Here is a 22,500-nt window from a genome sequence, read left to right on the forward strand (position 1 = left end):
GTCTTTTCAGGACCTTAGGGAAACATCTGGGTTAAAAAATGATGATTTTTTTAGATACTTACAGCTAAGGGATTATTTCATAAAGGAAAAAGGGAGCTCAAAAATATTAAACGGAGTGATAGATGTACTAATGCGAGTGTATAATGGGTCAAAAATCAAGGTGGTATCTGTACTATATCAAAACCTGAGAGATTGTACGGGTGCTTCAGCTGATTACATTAGTATAGGGCTAGATGGGAGAAGGAGCTGAGGAATGGCTTGATGTGTGTGAAACACCACACTCCACTACAAGTTCACAAACATGGAGGGAATTTGGGTGGAAAAATTTGACCCGTTTCTTTATCACACCCAAGATTAAAAGTCGACAAAGTGCTACAGAACAACTATGTTGTTGCATGTGGGAGCAAAGAGGCTAAGCATGCACATATTTCCTGGATGTGCCCCAGCCTGCGCTCCTTTTGGGATGGCGTCGGTGCCATAATTAAAGATAATTGGGGTATGAAATACCAAATGAAAGTAAAATTATGTACCTTCGAAATGTAATTGAAAGTGTAACTGGTAATGATAGTTATATAGTCAAGTTGCTGCTGGTTGCGACCAAGAAGACAATAACAAGGAACTGGTACCAGACTGAATCTCCTCCCATAGAACAATGGCTAGGGACTGGAAGAGAAATATACTGGATGGAAAAAATGACCTACCAACTTGGACTGAAGGAAGATGTTTCTATTTCAAAGTGGAAAAAATGGTGCTGTATGACATAACGAAAGACATGTGAACTGTAAACTGTATGAATCTGATTTTGTAGAATATGGAAACCCGCAGCCATGAATGTTGATACTGTTTTATTAATGTTAAGTGTTTTTTTCTTTTGTTGTGTATGTCTCTTGTGTACATGAAAAAAAAACCTAATAAACATTACAGTTTAAAAAAAAAAAGAACCTGGAGGAACTGACTATATAGTCTTAGATCTAGAACCTGGAGGAACTGACCGGTGTCTTGTAGAACCTGAAGACGGTTCCCCGTAGAGCACATCCTACGTATCCCTGGGGGGCGCTGGGCTCGTGGAGGAAGCGGACCTCCAGGGGGATGGCTCCGTCCTCCCCCAGGTCCAGAGTCTGCAGCTTCCTGTGGCTGGTCCAGTCCCAGACATGGAGGCACTGACCGTAGAGTCCTGGAACAACAACACAACAACAGAGTCATACACAACAACAACAACAACAACACAGTCATACACAACAACAACAACAACAACACAGTCATACACAACAACACAACACAGACTGTGTTGTGTTGTTGTGTATGACTGTGTTGTTGTTGTGTTACATTACATGTCATTTAGCAGACGCTTTTGTCCAAAGCGACTTACAATAAGTGCATTCAACCTGATGGTACTAGACATAGACCACAGGAAGTGTGTGTATGACTGTGTTGTGTTGTTGTGTAGTGGCGGTGGTCCTGGACTGTGTGTTGTCGTGTGTTGTGTTGTTGTGTTGTGTATGACTGTGTGTCACTAGGACTGCACAATTATAAAAAAAATTTAAAGCGACTGATGACAAATCCAATTATTTTTTCTGGTGTTATTGAAGACTTTTGGAGACTCGTTGTTACTTTTCTTAACGAGCCTCCGGCCCCCACGCTTGTTAAGAAGAATAAGAACGAGGGGGCTGGAGGCTCGTTAAGAAGAGTAAGAATGAGGGGGCTGGAGGCTCGTTAAGAAGAGTAAGAATGAGGGGGCTGGAGGCTCGTTAAGAAGAGTAAGAGCGAGGGGGCTGGAGGCTCGTTAAGAAAAGTAATCGTGATTAATAATCGTGATTACAATATTGATCAAAAATAATTGTGATTATCATTTTGGCCATAATCGTGCAGCTCTAACTCGAAGTTTTTATAGCTCAACAATTCTCTGAACTTCTCGCCATCATCAGTTCTTAAGTCTTGTCTCTCCGAATGTTTTTCTCTGAACATAGAACCTGAATCTGAAACTCTGCGGTACTGGATCCATACAGGCACCCAGGGAACCTGGAGCCTCGTTAGAATTAGGGTTCTAATCCAAGAACCCTGTTACTGAGACCTGACTAGGATCAGAACCTGGAACCCTTCGGTCCTCACTGGAGTCTTATAAACCTGAAACCTGGAGGCTCTGGGAACAGGCTGGAGATGACATTCACTGGCATCTTAACGGTCATAAAGAGAGAACGGGTACGGCAAGGAAAAGTGGAGAGAGAGACAGACAGGTGGAGAGAGACAGACAGGTGGGAGAGAGACAGACAGGTGGGGGGGGAGAGACAGACAGGTGGGAGAGAGACAGACAGGTGGAGAGAGAGAGAGACAGACAGGTGGGGAGAGAGACAGACAGGTGGGAGAGAGACAGACAGGTGGGGAGAGAGACAGACAGGTGGAGAGAGAGAGACAGACAGGTGGGAGAGAGACAGACAGGTGCTGAGTCACCTTCTTTGACGTGGGCGGGGTTGAAGCCCCCTGCCAGGGCTTTGGGCGCGCCCCACTCCGTGCTGATCATCACGTTGTGGCGCGGTTGGTACCAGAAGTCGTATCCGAAGGGCGCCGCCTCCCCCTCGTGCTCCCAGTTCCCGACCACCTCGAACGTCTCGCCGTCCAGCAGGACGAACCCACCTGAGAGGACGACAGCAGGCGTGAACCAGGAGGTTCCCCAGAGGTTCCCCAGAGGTTCTCTACGGTGAACGCGGAAGGATTCTCACCTTTGCCGTTGCCGGACGGGTCTCCGATGCAGCTGACCATGATCTGGCCGTTGGCCAGGCAGTGGGAGGTGTGAGGGTTCGCCAGGCCGCACTTCCAGTACAGATCCACCGGCTCCACGATCTGAAGACAAACTACCAAAAGTCAGGATGGTTCCTGTCTGTTCCCCAGAGAACACTGCAGTTAACACATTCTGTCCTTTAAAAGACTCTTTGTGGGTCTTTCTTTAAGAAGGTGGAGAGAGTCTGAACCAAGGTTATTATAGTAACAAAAACTAACAAAATAACGAAAACTAGAGTTGAAAAAACATTTTTAATAAAATGAAAATAAAAACAAGAGCTTTTAAAAGAACTTTAACTAACTGAAACTGTATTTTGTGGTTCCAAAACTAACTAAAATTAGTTTAGTTTAGTAACTAAAACTCAACTTCAACTTTTTTCATTCTTCAACTTTTTTTCATCCGTAAACCAAACCATTTTGGTTGATATGAAATCTATTTCATCTATCTGGTTTTATGACTTAATAAACTTATTGGGGCTGAGATGGATCAGACAAAGGAAATAAAGGAAACATTTATTGTGACCTTATTGAACCTGGACCCAACAAATACCCCATTACAAAACAACTACAACTAATAAAAACTAAACTACAACTAATAAAAACTAAACTACAACTAATAAAAACTAAACTAAAACTAAGCATTTTTCAAAAAATAAAAATTTATTAAAACTAGCAAACTCACTCTAAAAACTAATTAAAACTAACTGAATTTGAAACCAAAAATTGACAACAAAATTAAAACTAAAACTAAAGAAAAATCCCAAACTATTATAACGTTGGTCTGGTCTGAGTCTGGACTGAGTCTGGACTGGATCTGGACTGGATCTGGACTGGATCTGGACTGGATCTGGACTGGATCTGGACTGAGCTCGTGTTCTGTCTGTAATGTTGAAGTGTTGCAGTGGAAATGCTTCATGCTGCATAATCAACATTAAACTTGTTGTCTATTTCTCTGATTATGTCATTTAATAAACTACATTTTCTGTTACACAAGTCACATTATTTAATAAACATTTGGACCCCCAGAGAGCTAGAACTCTGCATCCAGACCCAGAACCTGGAGTTACTGACAGCAGAACCGAGGACTTTCAGGTACAAACTGCAGACTGGGTGGATTTGGCAGAAGGGGGACACAGGTAGACCTGGAGTTATTCCTCCAGTCTGTTGTGGGTCTGACTGTGGACCCGTCCAGGACGAGTCCACAGGGAGGAGCCTGAAGGAGTCCAGCTGCTGGATCCGTTCCTTCCTTCACTTCCTCCCCAGAGACCAGAACAACAGATCCGCCTGTTGAAACCCTGAGAAACCTGAACTCTTCATGTTATTGCAGAGCAGTGACCTCAAACTGGGAGTTCACACGTCCCAGTTTGCACCCAAACAGCAGTTTGTCCTCCTGAGTGAGAGATTAAAGCCTCGGAGGAGAGCAGACTGATTAATGATTAAACCGTGACTCAGCAGACCCACTGACATGTTTGTATGGAAATATTAATCTCTAAGTGGCTGCAGCCAGCACAGCAACATTTTATCCCCCACAGCAGCGACTCGGCCAACGCAAACACGGTGTTTATCGTCAGGCTGACCTCAGGATGAACCCTCACGCTGACAGGAAGTCCCTACTGCACTGTTATTTCTCTGGAATTAAGAAAACAGCTGCAGTTTTCATTAGTCAGCACCAAACTGACCCACAACGAGGCCCATTAACCCCTCGTTCTCCCAAAACCTCTGCACCAGGAGCCTCAGAGACCCTGCAGCTCTCAGTCAGAGACCCTGTAGCTCTCAGTCAGAGACCCTGCAGCTCTCAGAGACCCTGCAGCTCTCAGTCAGAGACCCTGCAGCTCTCAGAGACCCTGCAGCTCTCAGTCAGAGACCCTGCAGCTCTCAGTCAGAGACCCTGTAGCTCTCAGAGACCCTGCAGCTCTCAGTCAGAGACCCTGCAGCTCTCAGTCAGAGACCCTGTAGCTCTCAGAGACCCTGCAGCTCTCAGTCAGAGACCCTGCAGCTCTCAGAGACCCTGTAGCTCTCAGAGACCCTGTAGCTCTCAGAGACCCTGCAGCTCTCAGAGACCCTCAGGATCTGCTGCAGATGCCAGCATCCTCGCCCTTTCCCACATGTCTCCCCCTACACTGTCTCCCTATCAGTAAAGCCTTGAAAATGGCCAAAACAAAATCTTTACAAAAAACCCAACAGCAACATCTTCCAGTAAAGCCAGAACCGTGAGAGCAGCAGCTCTGTGCTGACCACTCAGACTCTATAAACTAAACTCTGTTTATTCTCTCTTACGGCTGATGAATGATCTGCAGGAACAGACGTGTGTTCTTGCCACACAGCAGTTGTTGAACACACAAGAACAAAGTTGTGCCCAGATGATGTCAGAACAGAGAAACGTGTTCTCCGTCCTGCAGAGAGACGTCGTTCTGAACACTTGAACACATTCCTCTGCTCCTGCAGAGTTTCAGCCTTTAATCGTACCTGATTCCTACAAGAAGCAACATTCAGACTGTTTCCAGCTGAATGTTTTCATATCAGGCTGATCAGCAACAGTGACCGCGGCACAGGCTTACAGTCTGGGATGTATATATACGGCGTGCTGCGGTACCTTGTATATCTGCGGCGTGCTGCGGTACCTTGTATATCTGCGGCGTGCTGCGGTACCTTGTATATCTGTGGCGTGCTGCGGTACCTTGTATATCTGCGGCGTGCTGCGGTACCTTGTATATCTGCGGTACCTTGTATATCTGCGGCGTGCTGCGGTACCTTGTATATCTACGGCGTGCTGCGGTACCTTGTATATCTGTGGCGTGCTGCGGTACCTTGTATATCTGTGACGTGCTGCGGTACCTTGTGGATCTGCGGCGTGCTGCGGTACCTTGTATATCTGCGGCGTGCTGCGGTACCTTGTATATCTGCGGCGTGCTGCGGTACCTTGTATATCTGAGGCCTGCTGCGGTACCTTGTATATCTGTGGCGTGCTGCGGTACCTTGTATATCTGCGGCGTGCTGCGGTACCTTGTATATCTGAGGCGTGCTGCGGTACCTTGTATATCTGAGGCGTGCTGCGGTACCTTGTATATCTGTGGCGTGCTGCGGTACCTTGTATATCTGTGGCGTGCTGCGGTACCTTGTATATCTGTGGCGTGCTGCGGTACCTTGTATATCTGCGGCGTGGTGCGGTACCTTGTATATCTGAGGCGTGGTGCGGTACCTTGTATATCTGTGGCGTGCTGCGGTACCTTGTATATCTGCGGCGTGCTGCGGTACCTTGTATATCTGAGGCGTGCTGCGGTACCTTGTATATCTGAGGCGTGCTGCGGTACCTTGTATATCTGTGGCGTGCTGCGGTACCTTGTATATCTGCGGCGTGCTGCGGTACCTTGTATATCTGAGGCGTGCTGCGGTACCTTGTATATCTGAGGCGTGCTGCGGTACCTTGTATATCTGTGGCGTGCTGCGGTACCTTGTATATCTGTGGCGTGCTGCGGTACCTTGTATATCTGCGGCGTGCTGCGGTACCTTGTATATCTGAGGCGTGCTGCGGTACCTTGTATATCTGCGGCGTGCTGCGGTACCTTGTATATCTGCGGCGTGCTGCGGTACCTTGTATATCTGAGGCGTGCTGCGGTACCTTGTATATCTGAGGCGTGCCGCGGTACCTTGTATATCTGCGGCGTGCCGCGGTACCTTGTATATCTGCGGCGTGCTGCAGTACCTTGTATATCTGTGGCGTGCTGCGGTACCTTGTATATCTGTGGCGTGCTGCGGTACCTTGTATATCTGTGGCGTGCTGCGGTACCTTGTATATCTGTGACGTGCTGCGGTACCTTGTATATCTGTGGCGTGCTGCGGTACCTTGTATATCTGTGACGTGCTGCGGTACCTTGTATATCTGTGACGTGCTGCAGTACCTTGTATATCTGTGGCGTGCTGCAGTACCTTGTATATCTGTGGCGTGCTGCGGTACCTTGTATATCTGTTGCGTGCTGGGGTACCTTGTATATCTGTGACGTGCTGCAGTACCTTGTATATCTGTGACGTGCTGCGGTACCTTGTATATCTGTGGCGTGCTGCGGTACCTTGTATATCTGTGGCGTGCTGCGGTACCTTGTATATCTGAGGCGTGCTGCAGTACCTTGTGGATCTGCGGCGTGCTGCGGTACCTTGTATATCTGAGGCGTGCTGCAGTACCTTGTGGATATGTGGCGTGCTGCGGTACCTTGTATATCTGAGGCGTGCTGCGGTACCTTGTATATCTGCGGCGTGCTGCGGTACCTTGTATATCTGTGGCGTGCTGCAGTACCTTGTATATCTGTGGCGTGCTGAGGTACCTTGTATATCTGCGGCGTGCTGCGGTACCTTGTATATCTGCGGCGTGCTGCGGTACCTTGTATATCTGCGGCGTGCTGAGGTACCTTGTGGATCTGCGGCGCTCGGGGATCCGTCCCGACGTCGACCACGTAGATTCTGGAGGAGATGAGCGACGGGAGGATCAGGCGGTTTCTCTTCTTGGAGGCGTCTCCGAAGCAGCTGCTGCAGGCGTTCCAGCCGGAGTGATGCAGCTCGTCACGCAGGTTCGGCATCGGCAGCCGGTGCACCACCTGCAGGGTCAAAGGTCAAAGGTCAGAGACTCATCCAAGGTTGACCCTATCCATCACCCACGAGAAAATGTGTGCATTTTAAGTAAAATGCATCAATTTTGTGCACTTTGAGAGCTAAATAACCTCATGACCGCTCTTCCAATGAACGGCGCCTGGCTCTGCCCCCCGTTGGTCCAAGACAATCCAGACTCTTTGCACTTCTTGTTCCCCGCTGGTGGAACACACTACCAGTTCCTACCAGAGCAGGGGCGTCCCTCTCTACCTTTAAAAAACTCCTGAAGACCCAGCTCTTCAGAGAGCATCTTCTCTCCTAGACCACATGATAAGTCTACTCCTCAAAGAATTGTCACTAGCACTAATAGCTCTTATTGCACTATACCTTGATTGTTTGCTTTTACTCTTCCTGTAAGTCGCTTTGGATAAAAGCGTCTGCTAAATGACTAAATGTAAATGTAAATGTAAATGAGAGCAAACACCTCACATAATATTTTTCACAGTTGGATGATACTGAATTATAGAATCTCTATATATTATAATTTATTGTATGAAGGGGAACCATAGAGAGCACCAAATCATTTTTTGCTCATGTAAAGGGCAGCCACTTCCTCTTGTTTTCACCACTCTTAGTGCACTTTTTCAACCATGGATGTTAAGTAGTTAAAGACGTCAGAAGAAGAAGAAGAAGGAGAAGGTGTGGCTGGAGACTCGTCCTACCTGACAGAAGGTGGAGGACTTGGGGTCGACGTCCACGGTGGCGAGGTAGTCGGGCTTCAGGGTGTCGGTGTTGCGGTAGATGCAGGGCAGGTAGACGATCTGCTCCCGAGGACCTGAGGAACAAACAGTCAGAACGACTCGACTCGACTCGACTCGACTCGACGCTCTCAGACACTAACTCACCCTTCATGGCGTCCAGCGGGCTGCCGTACCCCGGGCCACATCCTGCACAGCCAGCTGAGGACACAACGACACGGGACAGGTCAGAGGTCAGAGGTCAGACTGAGCCCTGAGGGGAGCAGCAGTTTGTTTGTTTGTTTTATACCCAGCAGGAGTTATTTTATAATTGATAATTAATTCAGCAGTTCCTCATTAAACTCACTGTAATTAACTTGTTTACCTCCAACATGAAAACAACACAAAGCGTCTTTAATAAGCAGAACATGAAGAAGCTAGCAGCGACATGCTAACAGCAGCACGCTAACATGCTAATAGCAGCACGCTAACTCGCTAATAGCAGCACGTTAACACGCTAACATTAGCGAATGAGCAGTGAGCAGAGTCCCGCTGAGGCTCATGGGAAGTTCTGCAGGTGTTTGGGCTCATTAACACCACAGCAGGAGTTCTCTAACCAGGAAAACTTCTCCAGCTGCAGGAACCTCCAACAGGAAGAACATTCTTCTTCATTAAACACAGAGCAGCAGAACCTTTAACACGACACCAGGACCCTCCTGGACCTCCTGTTGGACCCCTTTCTGACCAACGCTAACCTAGTTCTAGTTCTGGTTCTGGTTCGCACCTCCATCCATCACTCCAGAACGTCCAAACGTCTGGGCTCTCCACAGGTCTGACAGCAGCCTGTTGGACTCTACAGGTCCTGGTCCGACCGGTACCAACCCTGAGCTGGTTCCGCTCTGGAACCAGAACCTGCAGAGAGCCGCTTCAGTTCTTTGGCTGAACAAACACCAGGAACTGGACCAGAACCTGTGAACACCTCAGGGTCCACGAGGAGCCGGAGCTCTGCTCTGCTGCCCAACACACACTATATACACACTACACACACACACACACACACACAGACACACACACACACACACACACAGACACACACACAGACACACACACACACACACACACACACACAGACACACACACACACACAGACACACACACACACACACACACACACACACACACAGACACACACACACACACACACACACACACACACACAGACACACACACACACACACACACACACACACACACACACACACACACACACAGACACACACACACACACACACACACACACACACAGACAGACCCTTTGGGGTGTCCGGTGGTCTGTGTTGTCCCAGTCCACATCCTGAAAACAACAACACATGAAGAAGATGTTGCTGCTGCAGAGGGAATATGTGTATATACATATACATATATACATATATACACATATACACATATATACATATATCTATATGTATATATATATATATATATATATATATATATATACATATAGATATATATATATGTATGTATATATATCTATTGTTTGATTGTTCAAACTCAATGAAGATTCATGAGAAGTAATGTGGTTATATAACACACACATACCCACACACACATACCCACACACACACACACACACAGAGGGGAGTTATTTAAAGGGACAGGACGTTGTTTTTCTTTTAGAGTTCAGTTTTTATTTAAATTGACTGTTTTAAAATCTGATTTTATTGTTTTGCATTTTTATTAAAACAGTTTGAAAGTTATTGATGAACTTCACGTCAGATTCAAAAAGTTTAGATATTAACAGTTAAGTAATTCTTAACACTTTTTTTTATTTTAAACATGTTTTCTGAAGTTAAAGAGAAAATAAACAGCAGCAGATCGTAACGTGGTCTGAACCTGCAGCTGAGACAAACAAATGTTTGTTTGGTTCTGATGCAGTAAACAAACGTTTAACAAGTTTCACCCGGTTATTTTATAGGAACATAACGCTGAGCTGTCCCTCAGAAAATCTGCTTAAAGAAACAGAAACTGGATTTAGCCCCAAAATCAGGAGGAAACAAAGAATCTTTACATTTTTTGATATCAATACATTTTTTGTAATTTGTAAAGCACTTTTCATAAAGAAATCTCAAAGTTCTACAGAAACCACAAACAAAATAAACAAAAGACTGAGAGAAAAATCAGACACGTTGAAATCAGCAGCAGATAAAAAGACTCAAGTAATAAAGTAGATGAAAGAAAACAGCTAAAGATTAATAATAAAACATCCAGAGACAACCTGAAGACTTAAAGTTTAGCTGATTCTGTTCAGGTTGAGCTGAAGGGAAGCTGCAGAACATGTGAAAACTCTGCAGGAAACTTAAACTCAATAAAAAGTGTAAAGAAAGAAAGAAAGAAAAGAGAGAGAGAGACAGAGAGAGAGAGAGAGAGAGAGAGAGAGAGAGGGAGAGAGAGAGAGAGAGAGAGAGAGAGAGAGAGAGGAGAGAGAGGGAGAGAGAGAGAGAGAGAGAGAGAGAGAGAGAGAGAGGGAGAGAGAGAGAGAGAGAGAGAGAGAGAGAGAGAGAGAGAGAGAGAGAGAGAGAGAGAGAGAGAGTTTCTCCTGCTGAGTTTTGGAGCTCTGAGTCTTTTCAGGAAGCAGAACAAAGGTCTCAGCTCAGCGACCAACCAGAGTCCAGCAGAGAAACACACCATCTAGCAGCAGAACAACCAGAGTGATTGACAGCTGCAGAGTGATTGACAGCTGAGATGGAGGGATGAGAGAGAGGAGACAGCTCACCCATGTTGTTGTTCCTGGTCTCTGGTGATCCTGCTGCAGGTCTGGACTCTCTCAGACCAGGTCCACAGGCAACTAACTGGGGGGGCGGAGTCTGGCTGCTTTCATATCAGCCCACAGCCAATCAGAGCAGAGGGGCGGGGCTTAGGTGCTGAGGTTCAAAAGAGGTTCAAAGCAACATCGACAAGAGAAACAGAGAATAAAGTTATAAAACCATAAAGATTAACAACAATTATGCTTTAATCCACCGAGTGAGTGTCTGTCTGTGTGTGTGTGTGTGTCTGTGTGTGTGTGTGTGTCTGTGTGTGTGTGTGTGTGTGTGTTTATCACTTGTTTTATGAATGAATGAATTCTTATTTATTTCCTTTCATTGTTCTCTCTGGTTGAGTTATATTGTGTTATATTATATTATGTTGTGTTATATTGTGTTGTGTTAACGTTATATTTCTTCAGTTTGGGTTCAAAGTGTGACTCAGCTGTTAATGATTGTTTGACCTCTGACCCCTGGCTGTTATGTGACGTCTTCCTTTATGTAACAATAATAAAACTTTTACTTTTTTCTGCACTTTGATACATAAAACGACAACAAAAGAGCTAAAAGCAGAGTAAAACCATAAATAAACGCTCAGGGTTACAATAAAATAATAGAAATCATAATTTTACGTGTTTTTGACAGAAATAATTTCAGTTTGAAGTTATTCGAACTTTTTATTGTTTCATGTTGTATTTAATTTTTCCTCACTCATTAATTCACTTGAAACTGGTTCTCAACGCTGATGTTGTTTTCTAACAGTAATAAATTACTGTGAGAAATGTTGGATCTCCTTCTCTTGGTTCACCAGATCACTTGTTGTTTTCTGTCCCTATATATTATTATTATTATTATTATTATTATTATTATTATTATTATTATGCTCTACAGAGTTTAGTAAATGTAGAAGAAAGTGAACCAATGAAGGTCTAGTGGTCTAAGAGGTGTTAGTGAACCAATGAAGGTCTAGTGGTCTAAGAGGTGTTAGTGAACCAATGAAGGTCTAGTGGTCTAAGAGGTGTTAGTGAACCAATGAAGGTCTAGTGGTCTAAGAGGTGTTAGTGAACCAATGAAGGTCTAGTGGTCTAAGAGGTGTTAGTGAACCAATGAAGGTCTAGTGGTCTAAGAGGTGTTAGTGAACCAATGAAGGTCTAGTGGTCTAAGAGGTGTTGATGAACCAATGAAGGTCTAGTGGTCTAAGAGGTGTTAGTGAACCAATGAAGGTCTAGTGGTCTAAGAGGTGTTAGTGAACCAATGAAGGTCTAGTGGTCTAAGAGGTGTTAGTGAACCAATGAAGGTCTAGTGGTCTAAGAGGTGTTAGTGAACCAATGAAGGTCTAGTGGTCTAAGAGGTGTTAGTGAACCAATGAAGGTCTAGTGGTCTAAGAGGTGTTAGTGAACCAGTGAAGGTCTAGTGGTCTAAGAGGTGTTAGTGAACCAATGAAGGTCTAGTGGTCTAAGAGGTGTTAGTGAACCAATGAAGGTCTAGTGGTCTAAGAGGTGTTAGTGAACCAATGAAGGTCTAGTGGTCTAAGAGGTGTTAGTGAACCAATGAAGGTCTAGTGGTCTAAGAGGTGTTAGTGAACCAATGAAGGTCTAGTGGTCTAAGAGGTGTTGATGAACCAATGAAGGTCTAGTGGTCTAAGAGGTGTTAGTGAACCAATGAAGGTCTAGTGGTCTAAGAGGTGTTAGTGAACCAATGAAGGTCTAGTGGTCTAAGAGGTGTTAGTGAACCAATGAAGGTCTAGTGGTCTAAGAGGTGTTAGTGAACCAATGAAGGTCTAGTGGTCTAAGAGGTGTTAGTGAACCAATGAAGGTCTAGTGGTCTAAGAGGTGTTAGTGAACCAATGAAGGTCTAGTGGTCTAAGGGGTGTTAGTGGACCGATCAGGTTCAGGTAGGAGGTCAGGTCTCTGGAGACCAGCATCACATTGTTGTTGTTATATTCAGCTTCACTGGAGCTTTTTGTTATTAAACTTTATGAAACGTGAGAGTTTGACCTGAACACGAAACTGGTTCGAGGCTGTTTATCTCCGATCTGCAGCGACTCGGCTCGCTGGAAACACGGCACGCAGACACACACACACACACACAGACACACACAGACACACACAGACACACACAGACACACACACACACACACACACACACACAGACACACACACACACAGACACACACACACACACAGACACAGACACACACACAGACACAGACAGACACACAGACACACAGACACACACACACACACACACAGACACAGACACACACACAGACAGACACACAGACACAGACACACAGACACACACACACACACAGACACAGACACACAGACACACACACACACACACAGACACACACACACACACACACACAGACACACCACACACACACACACACACAGACACACACAGACACACACACACACACACACACACACACAGACACACCACACACACACACAAACACACAGACACACAGACACACACAGACACACACACACACCACACACACACACAAACACACACACACACACACACACACACACACACAGACACACCACACACACACACACACACAGACAGACACACACACACACACACACACACAGTGTCTCTCACACCAGACACAACAAGACGACAAGTTAAATAGGTTTAAAATCAAAAGCTGCCAACAAAACAAGCCTGATAAAGAAGAGCAGCATGTTTGTGTTGTTGTGATGTTTGAGGTGACTCCAGTTCATGCAGGTGTTAGTGATCATCACTCCTCACCTGCTGCTGCTCACCTGTAGGAACCTGCAGCCAGCAGCCGGTCTGAGGCGCCGGCGGCGACACCACCATGATGGATGTATACTTATATATTTATTTAACCAGGTGGTGTCAGGGAGATTTTCCATAGAGACCTTGCCAAGAAAGCAGCATAAAAACAGACAAGTTACAACATTAAACACAGTTATCATAAACAATTAAATACAAGGCTGACACATAGAGACAGACAATCACACTGTCATTCACCCCTACGGGCAATTTAGAGTCACCAATTAAAGCTAAGTGCATGTTTTTGGACTGTGGGAGGAAGCCGGAGAATCCGGAGAACCCAAACTGACACGGGGAGAACATGAGAACTCCACACAGCGGCAGGCGGGAGGCGACCCGACGCCCCGCTAGCTGTGAGGCGCCCCGCTAGCTGTTAGGCGCCCCGCTAGCTGTTAGGCGACCCGGCGCCCCTCTAGCTGTGAGGCGCCCCGCTAGCTGTTAGGCGCCCCGCTAGCTGTGAGGCGACCCGGCGCCCCTCTAGCTGTGAGGCGCCCCGCTAGCTGTTAGGCGCCCCGCTAGCTGTGAGGCGACCCGGCGCCCCGCTAGCTGTGAGGCGCCCCGCTAGCTGTGAGGCGCCCCGCTAGCTGTTAGGCGACCCGGCGCCCCTCTAGCTGTGAGGCGACCCGGCGCCCCGCTAGCTGTGAGGCGCCCCGCTAGCTGTGAGGCGACCCGGCGCCCCGCTAGCTGTGAGGCGCCCCGCTAGCTGTGAGGCGACCCGCCGCCCCTCTAGCTGTGAGGCGCCCCGCTAGCTGTGAGGCGACCCGGCGCCCCGCTAGCTGTGAGGCGACCCGCTAGCTGTGAGGCGACCCGGCGCCCCGCTAGCTGTGAGGCGACCCGGCGCCCCGCTAGCTGTGAGGCGACCCGCTAGCTGTGAGGCGAGAGCGCTAACCATAATGTGACCGGCTCAATCAGGCTGTTGAGTTGATTCATAAAAAGCGGATTAGAGGCAAGAAAGTTGCAGAAATCAAATATTTCCTTGACCGATAGAACTGATTTGTTTCTGAAAAAGAATCCTGATTTGAGTTTCAGTTTTGTCACCAGGCTTTCAGTTCGGGGTTCCACTGAGCTTCTGATCAATATTTATGAGCCCGACCCTTCCAGGTTCATACTGCCGTCGTCTTCTCGTCTTTGAAGAGAAGATACGTTTTGCTCTGTGATCCGTCTGTAGATCTGAACGTTGAGCCTCGAGGGAATTCTCCACGTTTGGCACCAACAGCAGCAGATCCTCAGGGAGCTTGTTGTTATTATTATTATTATTATTATTTATTACTCATTATTCAGGCATGTCTGAACCGCTGCTGCAGATCTTTGTTCCAACCCACCAAGAACTCACCTGATCAGACCAATCAGCTGTTTGGACCTGAGATCAGCTGATCAATGACCGTGGAGCTCCGCTGGTGTTGCTGCTGAGACATTCAACTTCTTTCATTTGTATTTTGATTCAGATTATTTAACGAATGGCCACTAGAGGGTCAGAACTCCTTCACAGAACAAATAACTCATTCATTAACAGATACAGTCATGGAAATAATCATTAGACCACCTGGTTTTCTTCTGGTTCAACTAAAGGTTCATTTGTTTGGACAAATATGATGATAACAAAATTAGATGATAAGAGTTTAATTTATGTAGGCATTTAACATGTTTTATTCATCATGAGTTTGGTTATTATCAACAATGTTTCCATGACTGTAGATGTAAAAATGACTAAAAAAGACACAAAATGACAAAAGATGACTAAAAATGACAAAAAAGCACAAAATGGGCAAAAATATATGTAAAAATTACCAAAAATTCAGTCATGGGAAAAGTTATTGAACCACCATTGTTTTATTTCATGTTAAATGTCAGTTAGATATCAGCTCTTAAATTAAACTTTTATCAGATATTTCTGTTATATTTATATAAACAAATAAACCTTTAGTTGAACCAGACATTAAAATTAATGAGAACCTGAAGAAAACAAGGAGGTCTAATCATTTCACCATGACTGTGTTTATATATAAATATATATATATTAAATATACATAAAGGACCTGATCTGATCTTTGGTTTCTGCTTCACACCAACTGAAACATTTAAATATCATCATTACTTAATAATGATCTGATGTTAGTGAGTTTTCTTTTCAATAAAAAGCTGAAAGTGAAGATGTTTTATATTTTTATTAATGAGGAAAAAGAATCTAAAGTTCTGTACATCAGCACCAAAACATCATCACATGACCCCAGCAGCCAATCAGCATCCAGAGTCATCAAATATTATTATTATTGTTCTGAATATGAACTCTTTATTTTGTTATATTAAACATATAGGTAGGCATTATTTAATAACTAAAATGTGACATAAACTGATATTTATGTATTAATTTGCTGATTTATATTGAATCTGAGCTTTATTTATGCATTCATTTTCATTTATTACCTTTAAATTTGTCTTAATTTCTACTTTATGTATTTATTCGTCACATTTTGTCCACCAGTGAACGCCTAAATGTATTTTTAACATTTATATTAATGTATTATGTATTTAGGAGCTTCTGTCCTGGCTGCTGATTGGCTGCAGGCGATCAGCTGATTCCATGAAAAATACACAAAACTTTCAGAATGAGTCCAGAATCTGAAGACTGCCGTCAAACCGAACCACCAAACCACCAAACCACAGAACCACCAAACGTCAGTTATAAAAATAAAATATGATGGACTGAACTAAACCTGCTAACAGAACTCAGATCAGTTTCAGCTGCAGTTCCTCTGCTCGCCACTAGAGGCTCAGAAATACAAAATTATTACAGTTTTACACAAAGTTCCTCTCCAAGCTTCATCATCATCATCATCATCATCATCATCGTTACATCTCCAGGTGTCTGCAGAACCATGTCTGGACCGGGTCACCTGGATGACCTGGACCGGATCACCTGGATGACCTGGACCACCTGGATGACCTGGACCGGACCACCTGGACCGGATCACCTGGATGACCTGGACCAGATCACCTGGATGACCTGGACCGGACCACCTGGATGACCTGGACCACCTGGACCGGACCACCTGGATGACCTGGACCGGACCACCTGGACCGGTCTGTAACCGTCATATTGAGGCAGAACTCCCCAGCACATGGAGCCTGTTTCCTCCGGTCTGTGTCTCGGTGATGGACGTTGTCCGTCCACTCAGAGTCCTGAAGGTTCAGACTGAGACTAGAAGGATCCTGCAGAGACTCGCTCAGAGAACTCAGAGGCCTGAAGAGAACAGGAAGTGTCTTAGTGTTTTCTAAGAGTCTTCTCTCTGAGCGAGACGTGGTGAGACAGAAAAAACAACCAAAGTAAAGAAGTCCGGTCCGTCCATCAGGGGTCCAACAGTCCCGGGCTCTGGGACGGACCACAGAAAAGGTGAGACAGGATCCAGGTGGAAGTCTTCGACTCGTCCCGTCCAGGTCTCCGTCTTATGTTCAGCTTTCGTCCATCTTGTCCTCGTCCCTCCTGTCCTCCTGTCCGTCAGCGTCCACTCCTTCGGTCCGGCTCTTCACGGTGATCTTCCACTCGTCTCCGACCTCCTCTCCGATCACGATCCTGGTCTCTCGTCTCTCCTTGCTCGCCTCCTTGCTGTCCTCCCCTCTGTCCTTTCCGTCCTCCTCACTGTCCTCCTCCAGCTTCTGGTCTTCATCGTCCCTGTCCTCCTCTGTCTCGTTCTTGTCTTCCACATCTTTGATCGTGTCCTTTCCTTCCGTCTCCGTCTCCTCCGGCTGCCCCTCCTCCTTTGTTTCCATTGTTTCCTCCTCCTTCTCCTCCCTGTCCTCTTTTTGTTCCGTCCCTTCTCCTTCTTTCTCCTCCTGTTGCTCCTCCCTGTCCTCTTTTTGTTCTGTCCCTTCTCCTTCTTTGTCCTCCTGTTGCTCCTCCCTGTCCTCTTTTTGTTCCGTCCCTTCTCCTTCTTTCTCCTCCCTGTCCTCTTTTTGTTCTGTCCCTTCTCCTTCTTTGTCCTCCCGTGTCTCCTCAGATGTCTCCTGTCCTCCTTCTTCCTCCTCAGTGTCCTCTTGGTCTTCCAGCTCCAGCAGCTCAGAAGGATCGGCCTCCAAAGCGTCCGTCCCCAGCAGGGTCTCTATGAGGGTCCTGAGGAGGTCGGACTGAATGTCCTCTGGTTTCTGACTCGCCATCTTCTCGTCCATCTGCTCCGGCAGGACGCCCGTCAGGTGGAAGGACTTCTTCCAGAGCTGTGGGAGTTTGTTGAGCTGCTTCAGGGCTTCGACCGTCCAGTCCACCAGCAGCTGGGCCACGTTCGCCTGCAGCTGCTGGGGGGACGGCTCCTCCAGCTCCTTGGGGTTCCCGGCGGTGAACTTTGTCCAGCGAGACAGCAGGAAGAGCTGCAGGACCAGCTTCACGCAAATGTCCACAGGCTGGAGACAGAAGGAGCAGCCGGCGGGAATCACCGCCGGCAGCGTCCCCGACCCGCTGATGGAGGTCAGGAAGGAGTCTGCCATGTGCTCCCGGTGCCGGTCCAGGACCAGCATGGATTTGTTCGGGTGGGTTGCACTGGACACGTGCGGCAGCCAAATCTTGGCGGTCCAGAGATCCAGAGCTTCTTCTACCAGCAGAGTCTCATGGCCGGCCTCCAGCAGGACGAACTCCGGCAGCGGTTTCTCCGGCAGCTGCCTGTTGGCCAGCAGCAGGGACGGCAGCATGGTGCCGTCGGCCAGCACCGTCAGGTACACGCTGACCAGAGGGAGGGACCCGGTGAGCTCCAGGGCTTCCGAGCGCCGAGATTTGTCCTGAACTAACCTCAGATCCACAAAGAGACACAGCTCGTCCATGGCGGCCACCGTGCTCTCTGGCAGCTGGTTGACCTTCACCACCTCCTGCGTGAAGTTCCTGAACGACTGGATCTTTGCCTCCAGGGAGAGCGGCAGAGCGCGGGCCAGCGTGGCCGCCCTGCCGGCGCTCCGCACGCCGAGCCGGTGCCGCAGCATGAAGCTCACCGCCCAGTCGTACGAGATGCGGAAGGAGTCAGTGAAGCCTCCTTTCTTCTTCAGCGTGGAGGCTTTGTGGAACAGGTTGCTCTCGGTGATGGGGAGCTGCTGCTCCCGCATGGACAGCACCCAGGCCACCATGCACTCCCCGCTGTCCGCCGCAGACCTCGGCTCCTGTTCGCTCTGCCTCAGGCGCTTCCTGGCGTCCTTCAGCCAGGACCGGATCAGCTGAGTCTCGGTTGAAAAGACCCTGGAGGCCTGGCGGAGTCCGTCGCACAGAGCGAACAGGGCGATCCTCAGCTGGCGGGCGGTCAGGAAGTCCTCCCGCTCTCTGGAGCCGCTCGCCGGCTGGACGTCTGGCGCCTGCTGCAGGTGAGACGTCGGCCGTTTTACTTCTTTGACGAATTCTTCTTTGAAATCTTCAGGTTCTTCTTCCAGGTCGTCCAGTTCATCCAGTCTGTCGCTGTCAGAGAAGTCCAGATCCTCCAGCGGAGCCATGGACTCGTCCAGACCGGGCCGCACCTCCTTCACCTCCACCGCTCCGCTGCAGCAGAAAACACAAGGTTCTGTTAATATCATCACCAGATCAAAGAATACAAGGTTCTGTTAATATCATCACCAGATCAAAGAACACAAGGTTCTGTTAATATCATCACCAGATCAAAGAATACAAGGTTCTGTTAATATCATCACCAGATCAAAGAATAACGAAACTAGTTTCACACTTTTGTACATTTCACGTCCTCCTGTTGATCAGAGCCGAAGCTTTAACCCCTTCACTCCTGGAAACTTCAATTCTACAATGTCATTTAGACGTTTTTATTCAAAGAGAGGTACAGATGAGAGTTAATACAAGACAACCAAGGATGAAGTCTAGAACCATATCAGAGTCCTCTCCGTGGTTCAGTCAGAGTCCATCAGGACGTAACGTAGCGCTCAGTGAGAAACTGATGGTTTCATCTGGAGATCCAGAGGGAAGTAAAGGGTTAAAGGTCTTCAGGCTCTTGTTAAGATTGATCAGGACTCAGCAGATCGGATGGAGTTTGGAAGTTGGTTCCACCACTGGACTTCCAAACTCCATCCGATCTGTCTGACCTTTAACCCTTCAGGCTCACTGACCCTGAGACCAGACGTCTGGTAACCATGGTGACAGCATGTCCCGCAGGTTCACATCAGTCAGAGCTGCACCATGTTTATTCTGCCTCCTGTTAACAATAGTAACTGAATGATAAAACTTTTTAGCTGCTGGATAAATAAATAAAATAAAATAACTGATGTTTCCCATTAAATAATCTGTCGGCAGGCCAGTTTCATAATCAACTCAAAATGATATGTCATGATGACATTATTAATAGTGATGATATTGTTTTTTCCAGCCAATGTGTTGATGATTAAAGTGTTATTTATTGATTTTTATTGTTTGCTCAGCAGATCGATGCATTAAAAGGACGCTGTGGGGGATTGTTGTTGTGTTTTGGTCACATACGGATATTTACAGCAGCTCGTCCTCACCGTGTGACTGCTGCGTCTCTACGGCAGCCCAGAGAGGACATATTGACTTTAAAAACTATTAAATGTTAGGCTGTATAAATGAAATCATCAACACGTGTACATTTATAATATTTGGTCATTTTTGTAGTTAAAAGTAGCAACTTGTGCTTTCGGACGTAAACTGAAAACTAACAGGGAACAAATCACAATATAATAATAATAATCTAATATATGTGTATAATATAATAACCCACAGGTCGTTCATCACAGTGTGATTGTGTCCTGAAGAGAGAGTTAATGTTCTTATGGAAGATTACCTGATTCTGTCCTTGATGAATCCAATCTTTGTTGATCCTATGAGACAAAAAAACATCAGCTTTAATTTTGCAAATGTTGATTCTCAGTTAAAACAGAGCTGAACCCAGGAACTAGACGGAGCTGAACCCAGGAACTAGACGGAGCTGAACCCAGGAACTAGACGGAGCTGAACCCAGGAACTAGACGGAGCTGAACCCAGGAACTAGACGGAGCTGAACCCAGAAACTAGACGGAGCTGAACCCAGGAACTAGACGGAGCTGAACCCAGGAACTAGACGGAGCTGAACCCAGGAACTAGACGGAGCTGAACCCAGGAACTAGACAGAGCTGAACCCAGGAACTAGACGGAGCTGAACCCAGGAACTAGACAGAACTGAACCCAGAGCAGCTGGAGTTTGGAGAAGATCTCTGAACTCCTCAGGACAAATTCAGTTTCTTTAAGGTTTGTCGAACAGAAATCTTCCCTCAGCTGAGGAGCTCAGAGACTAATGATCTCGTCCTTTCATGCTTTCCCTCCAAATTTTACAGCCTTTCACATCTTGCTTCTGCTACATGTGGCAACTCCGACCACCAGGACGCCAACTGACTGTACCGAGGCTGATAACGAGCCACAGGAGGAAGAAACAGCGACTCAGAGAGTCAGAACTAAAGTTGGATGAGGTGAATCTCCTAGCACTCCGACTCCGTCGGAGTAATAAACACGTGAAGTGACCGTACTGACCTTTGTTGAGAGGCGACATGCCGTGGTATTCCCAGAAGCAGTTCAGCTGTTTGCACAGGTTTGCTTTGCAGACGCCGCAGCCGTAGACGCTCTCGTGCCGGATGTTCTTCAGGTTGCAGTTCTTGCACCTTTTGGAGATGCTGCTGATCTTCACCATCCTGTGTCTCTGTTTGACCGGAGCATCCGCCGCCTCCACCCTGGTGGTGCGGGTGGAGGCGATCTCCAACGTCTCAAAGTATTTCTGGGCGCATTTGGCGAGCTGATTCCCCAAACGTTTGCGGAAGTTGACTTGAGTAAAGAGGCCGTCCTGCACCCAGGCCGGAGGGTTCTCCCTGCGGCTCTCCCGCAGCACGATGAAGGCGTTGACCACGCTCAGGTTCACCAGGAACCAGAAGACGCCGCGCCAGTGGCGGTCGAGGGGGATTCCTCCCAGCGGGTTGCAGGCCAGCAGCTGCTTGCAGATGTCGACGCCCCGCATGTTCTCTTGCAGGAGGCAGAAAGTCATGGGCCGGTCGATGGGGTCCAGCTCACCCACTTTGGTTTGAGACCTCCTCCACACAATGTCCTGTTCACCCGGAGCCGCATTCGTGGACAGGCAGCCCATCTCCTTGGTGTCCCTCCAGCGGGTTGCCAGCAGGGGGCCGAACTGTTTCTGCAGGTAGTCTCCGGGTTTCTCCAGCTGGCCCTCCTCCCACAGCTCCCTGGGCAGGATGGGGCTGGGTGGAGGGAAGGAGCTGGAGGCGTAGATGCCCTGGTCCAACAGCTTCTGCATGAGTGGGACGGATGTCAGCGAACTCGCCAAGAACAGCTGGTGGTGTTTGTCCTCCAGACCCTTCACCAGGTCCGGCACCACAGTGAAGCCCGGGTCCCGGCCCGCCTCCTCCCCCACCTGGATGAAGAATCGGTGGCAGTAGCCGGACTTGGAGTCACAGAGCAGCCACACCTGAGGCTGGGTCCTGGGACTCCCTTTGGCCTGGCAGCTGTCCACGTCCAGGCCGGGCAGCAGCGCCCGGTCCACCGCCAGGCAGCAGTTGGGCTGGTAGGCGTCCCACATGGCTCCGCCCAGAAGGCTCAGCATCGGCCTGAAGATGTGCAGCGAGTCGCCGGGGTTGCTCGTGCCGCGGTACTCGTCCGTGGCGAAGCTGCCCATGCGGAGGTTAGCGGCGATCTGCTTGAATCGTTTGAAGGTCATGGCACGGCAGAAGGTGTAGCTGTTGTCGTAGTGGCTCCAGGACCAGTAGTGGGACGGGTCGGGGAGACTCTGGATCCCCATCAGGATCACCAGGCCGATGAAGCCTTT

The 22,500-nt window shown here is 47.6% G+C and overlaps 2 protein-coding genes across 3 annotated transcripts in view; both read right to left on the reverse strand.

Annotated features, from left to right (window-relative positions):
* The window catches only part of selenbp1 (selenium binding protein 1), a 17,457-nt gene extending 6,496 nt beyond the window's left edge, over nt 1-10,961 (reverse strand). For both annotated transcript variants that reach the window (XM_059339957.1, XM_059339956.1), the window contains exons 1-7: nt 10,870-10,961; nt 8,262-8,315; nt 8,079-8,191; nt 7,179-7,364; nt 2,718-2,838; nt 2,449-2,631; nt 993-1,174 (exon numbers count right to left, since the gene is read on the reverse strand). In XM_059339957.1, coding sequence (XP_059195940.1) covers nt 993-1,174; nt 2,449-2,631; nt 2,718-2,838; nt 7,179-7,364; nt 8,079-8,191; nt 8,262-8,315; nt 10,870-10,873 — 843 coding nt within the window. In that variant the 5' untranslated portion in view covers nt 10,874-10,961. The remainder of the gene's footprint in view (nt 1-992; nt 1,175-2,448; nt 2,632-2,717; nt 2,839-7,178; nt 7,365-8,078; nt 8,192-8,261; nt 8,316-10,869) is intronic.
* Nucleotides 10,962-16,654: 5,693 nt separating this feature from the next.
* pogzb (pogo transposable element derived with ZNF domain b) overlaps nt 16,655-22,500 on the reverse strand; it is a 16,741-nt gene continuing 10,895 nt past the window's right edge. Inside the window, exons 16-19 of the mRNA XM_059339938.1 lie at nt 21,201-22,500; nt 20,479-20,515; nt 16,736-19,214; nt 16,655-16,666 (exon numbers count right to left, since the gene is read on the reverse strand). The exon at nt 21,201-22,500 is cut by the window's right edge and continues 329 nt beyond it. Coding sequence (XP_059195921.1) covers nt 17,159-19,214; nt 20,479-20,515; nt 21,201-22,500 — 3,393 coding nt within the window. The 3' untranslated portion in view covers nt 16,655-16,666; nt 16,736-17,158. The remainder of the gene's footprint in view (nt 16,667-16,735; nt 19,215-20,478; nt 20,516-21,200) is intronic.

This window comes from Centropristis striata, chromosome 8, assembly GCF_030273125.1.
Source record: "Centropristis striata isolate RG_2023a ecotype Rhode Island chromosome 8, C.striata_1.0, whole genome shotgun sequence".
Taxonomy (NCBI): domain Eukaryota; kingdom Metazoa; phylum Chordata; class Actinopteri; order Perciformes; family Serranidae; genus Centropristis; species Centropristis striata.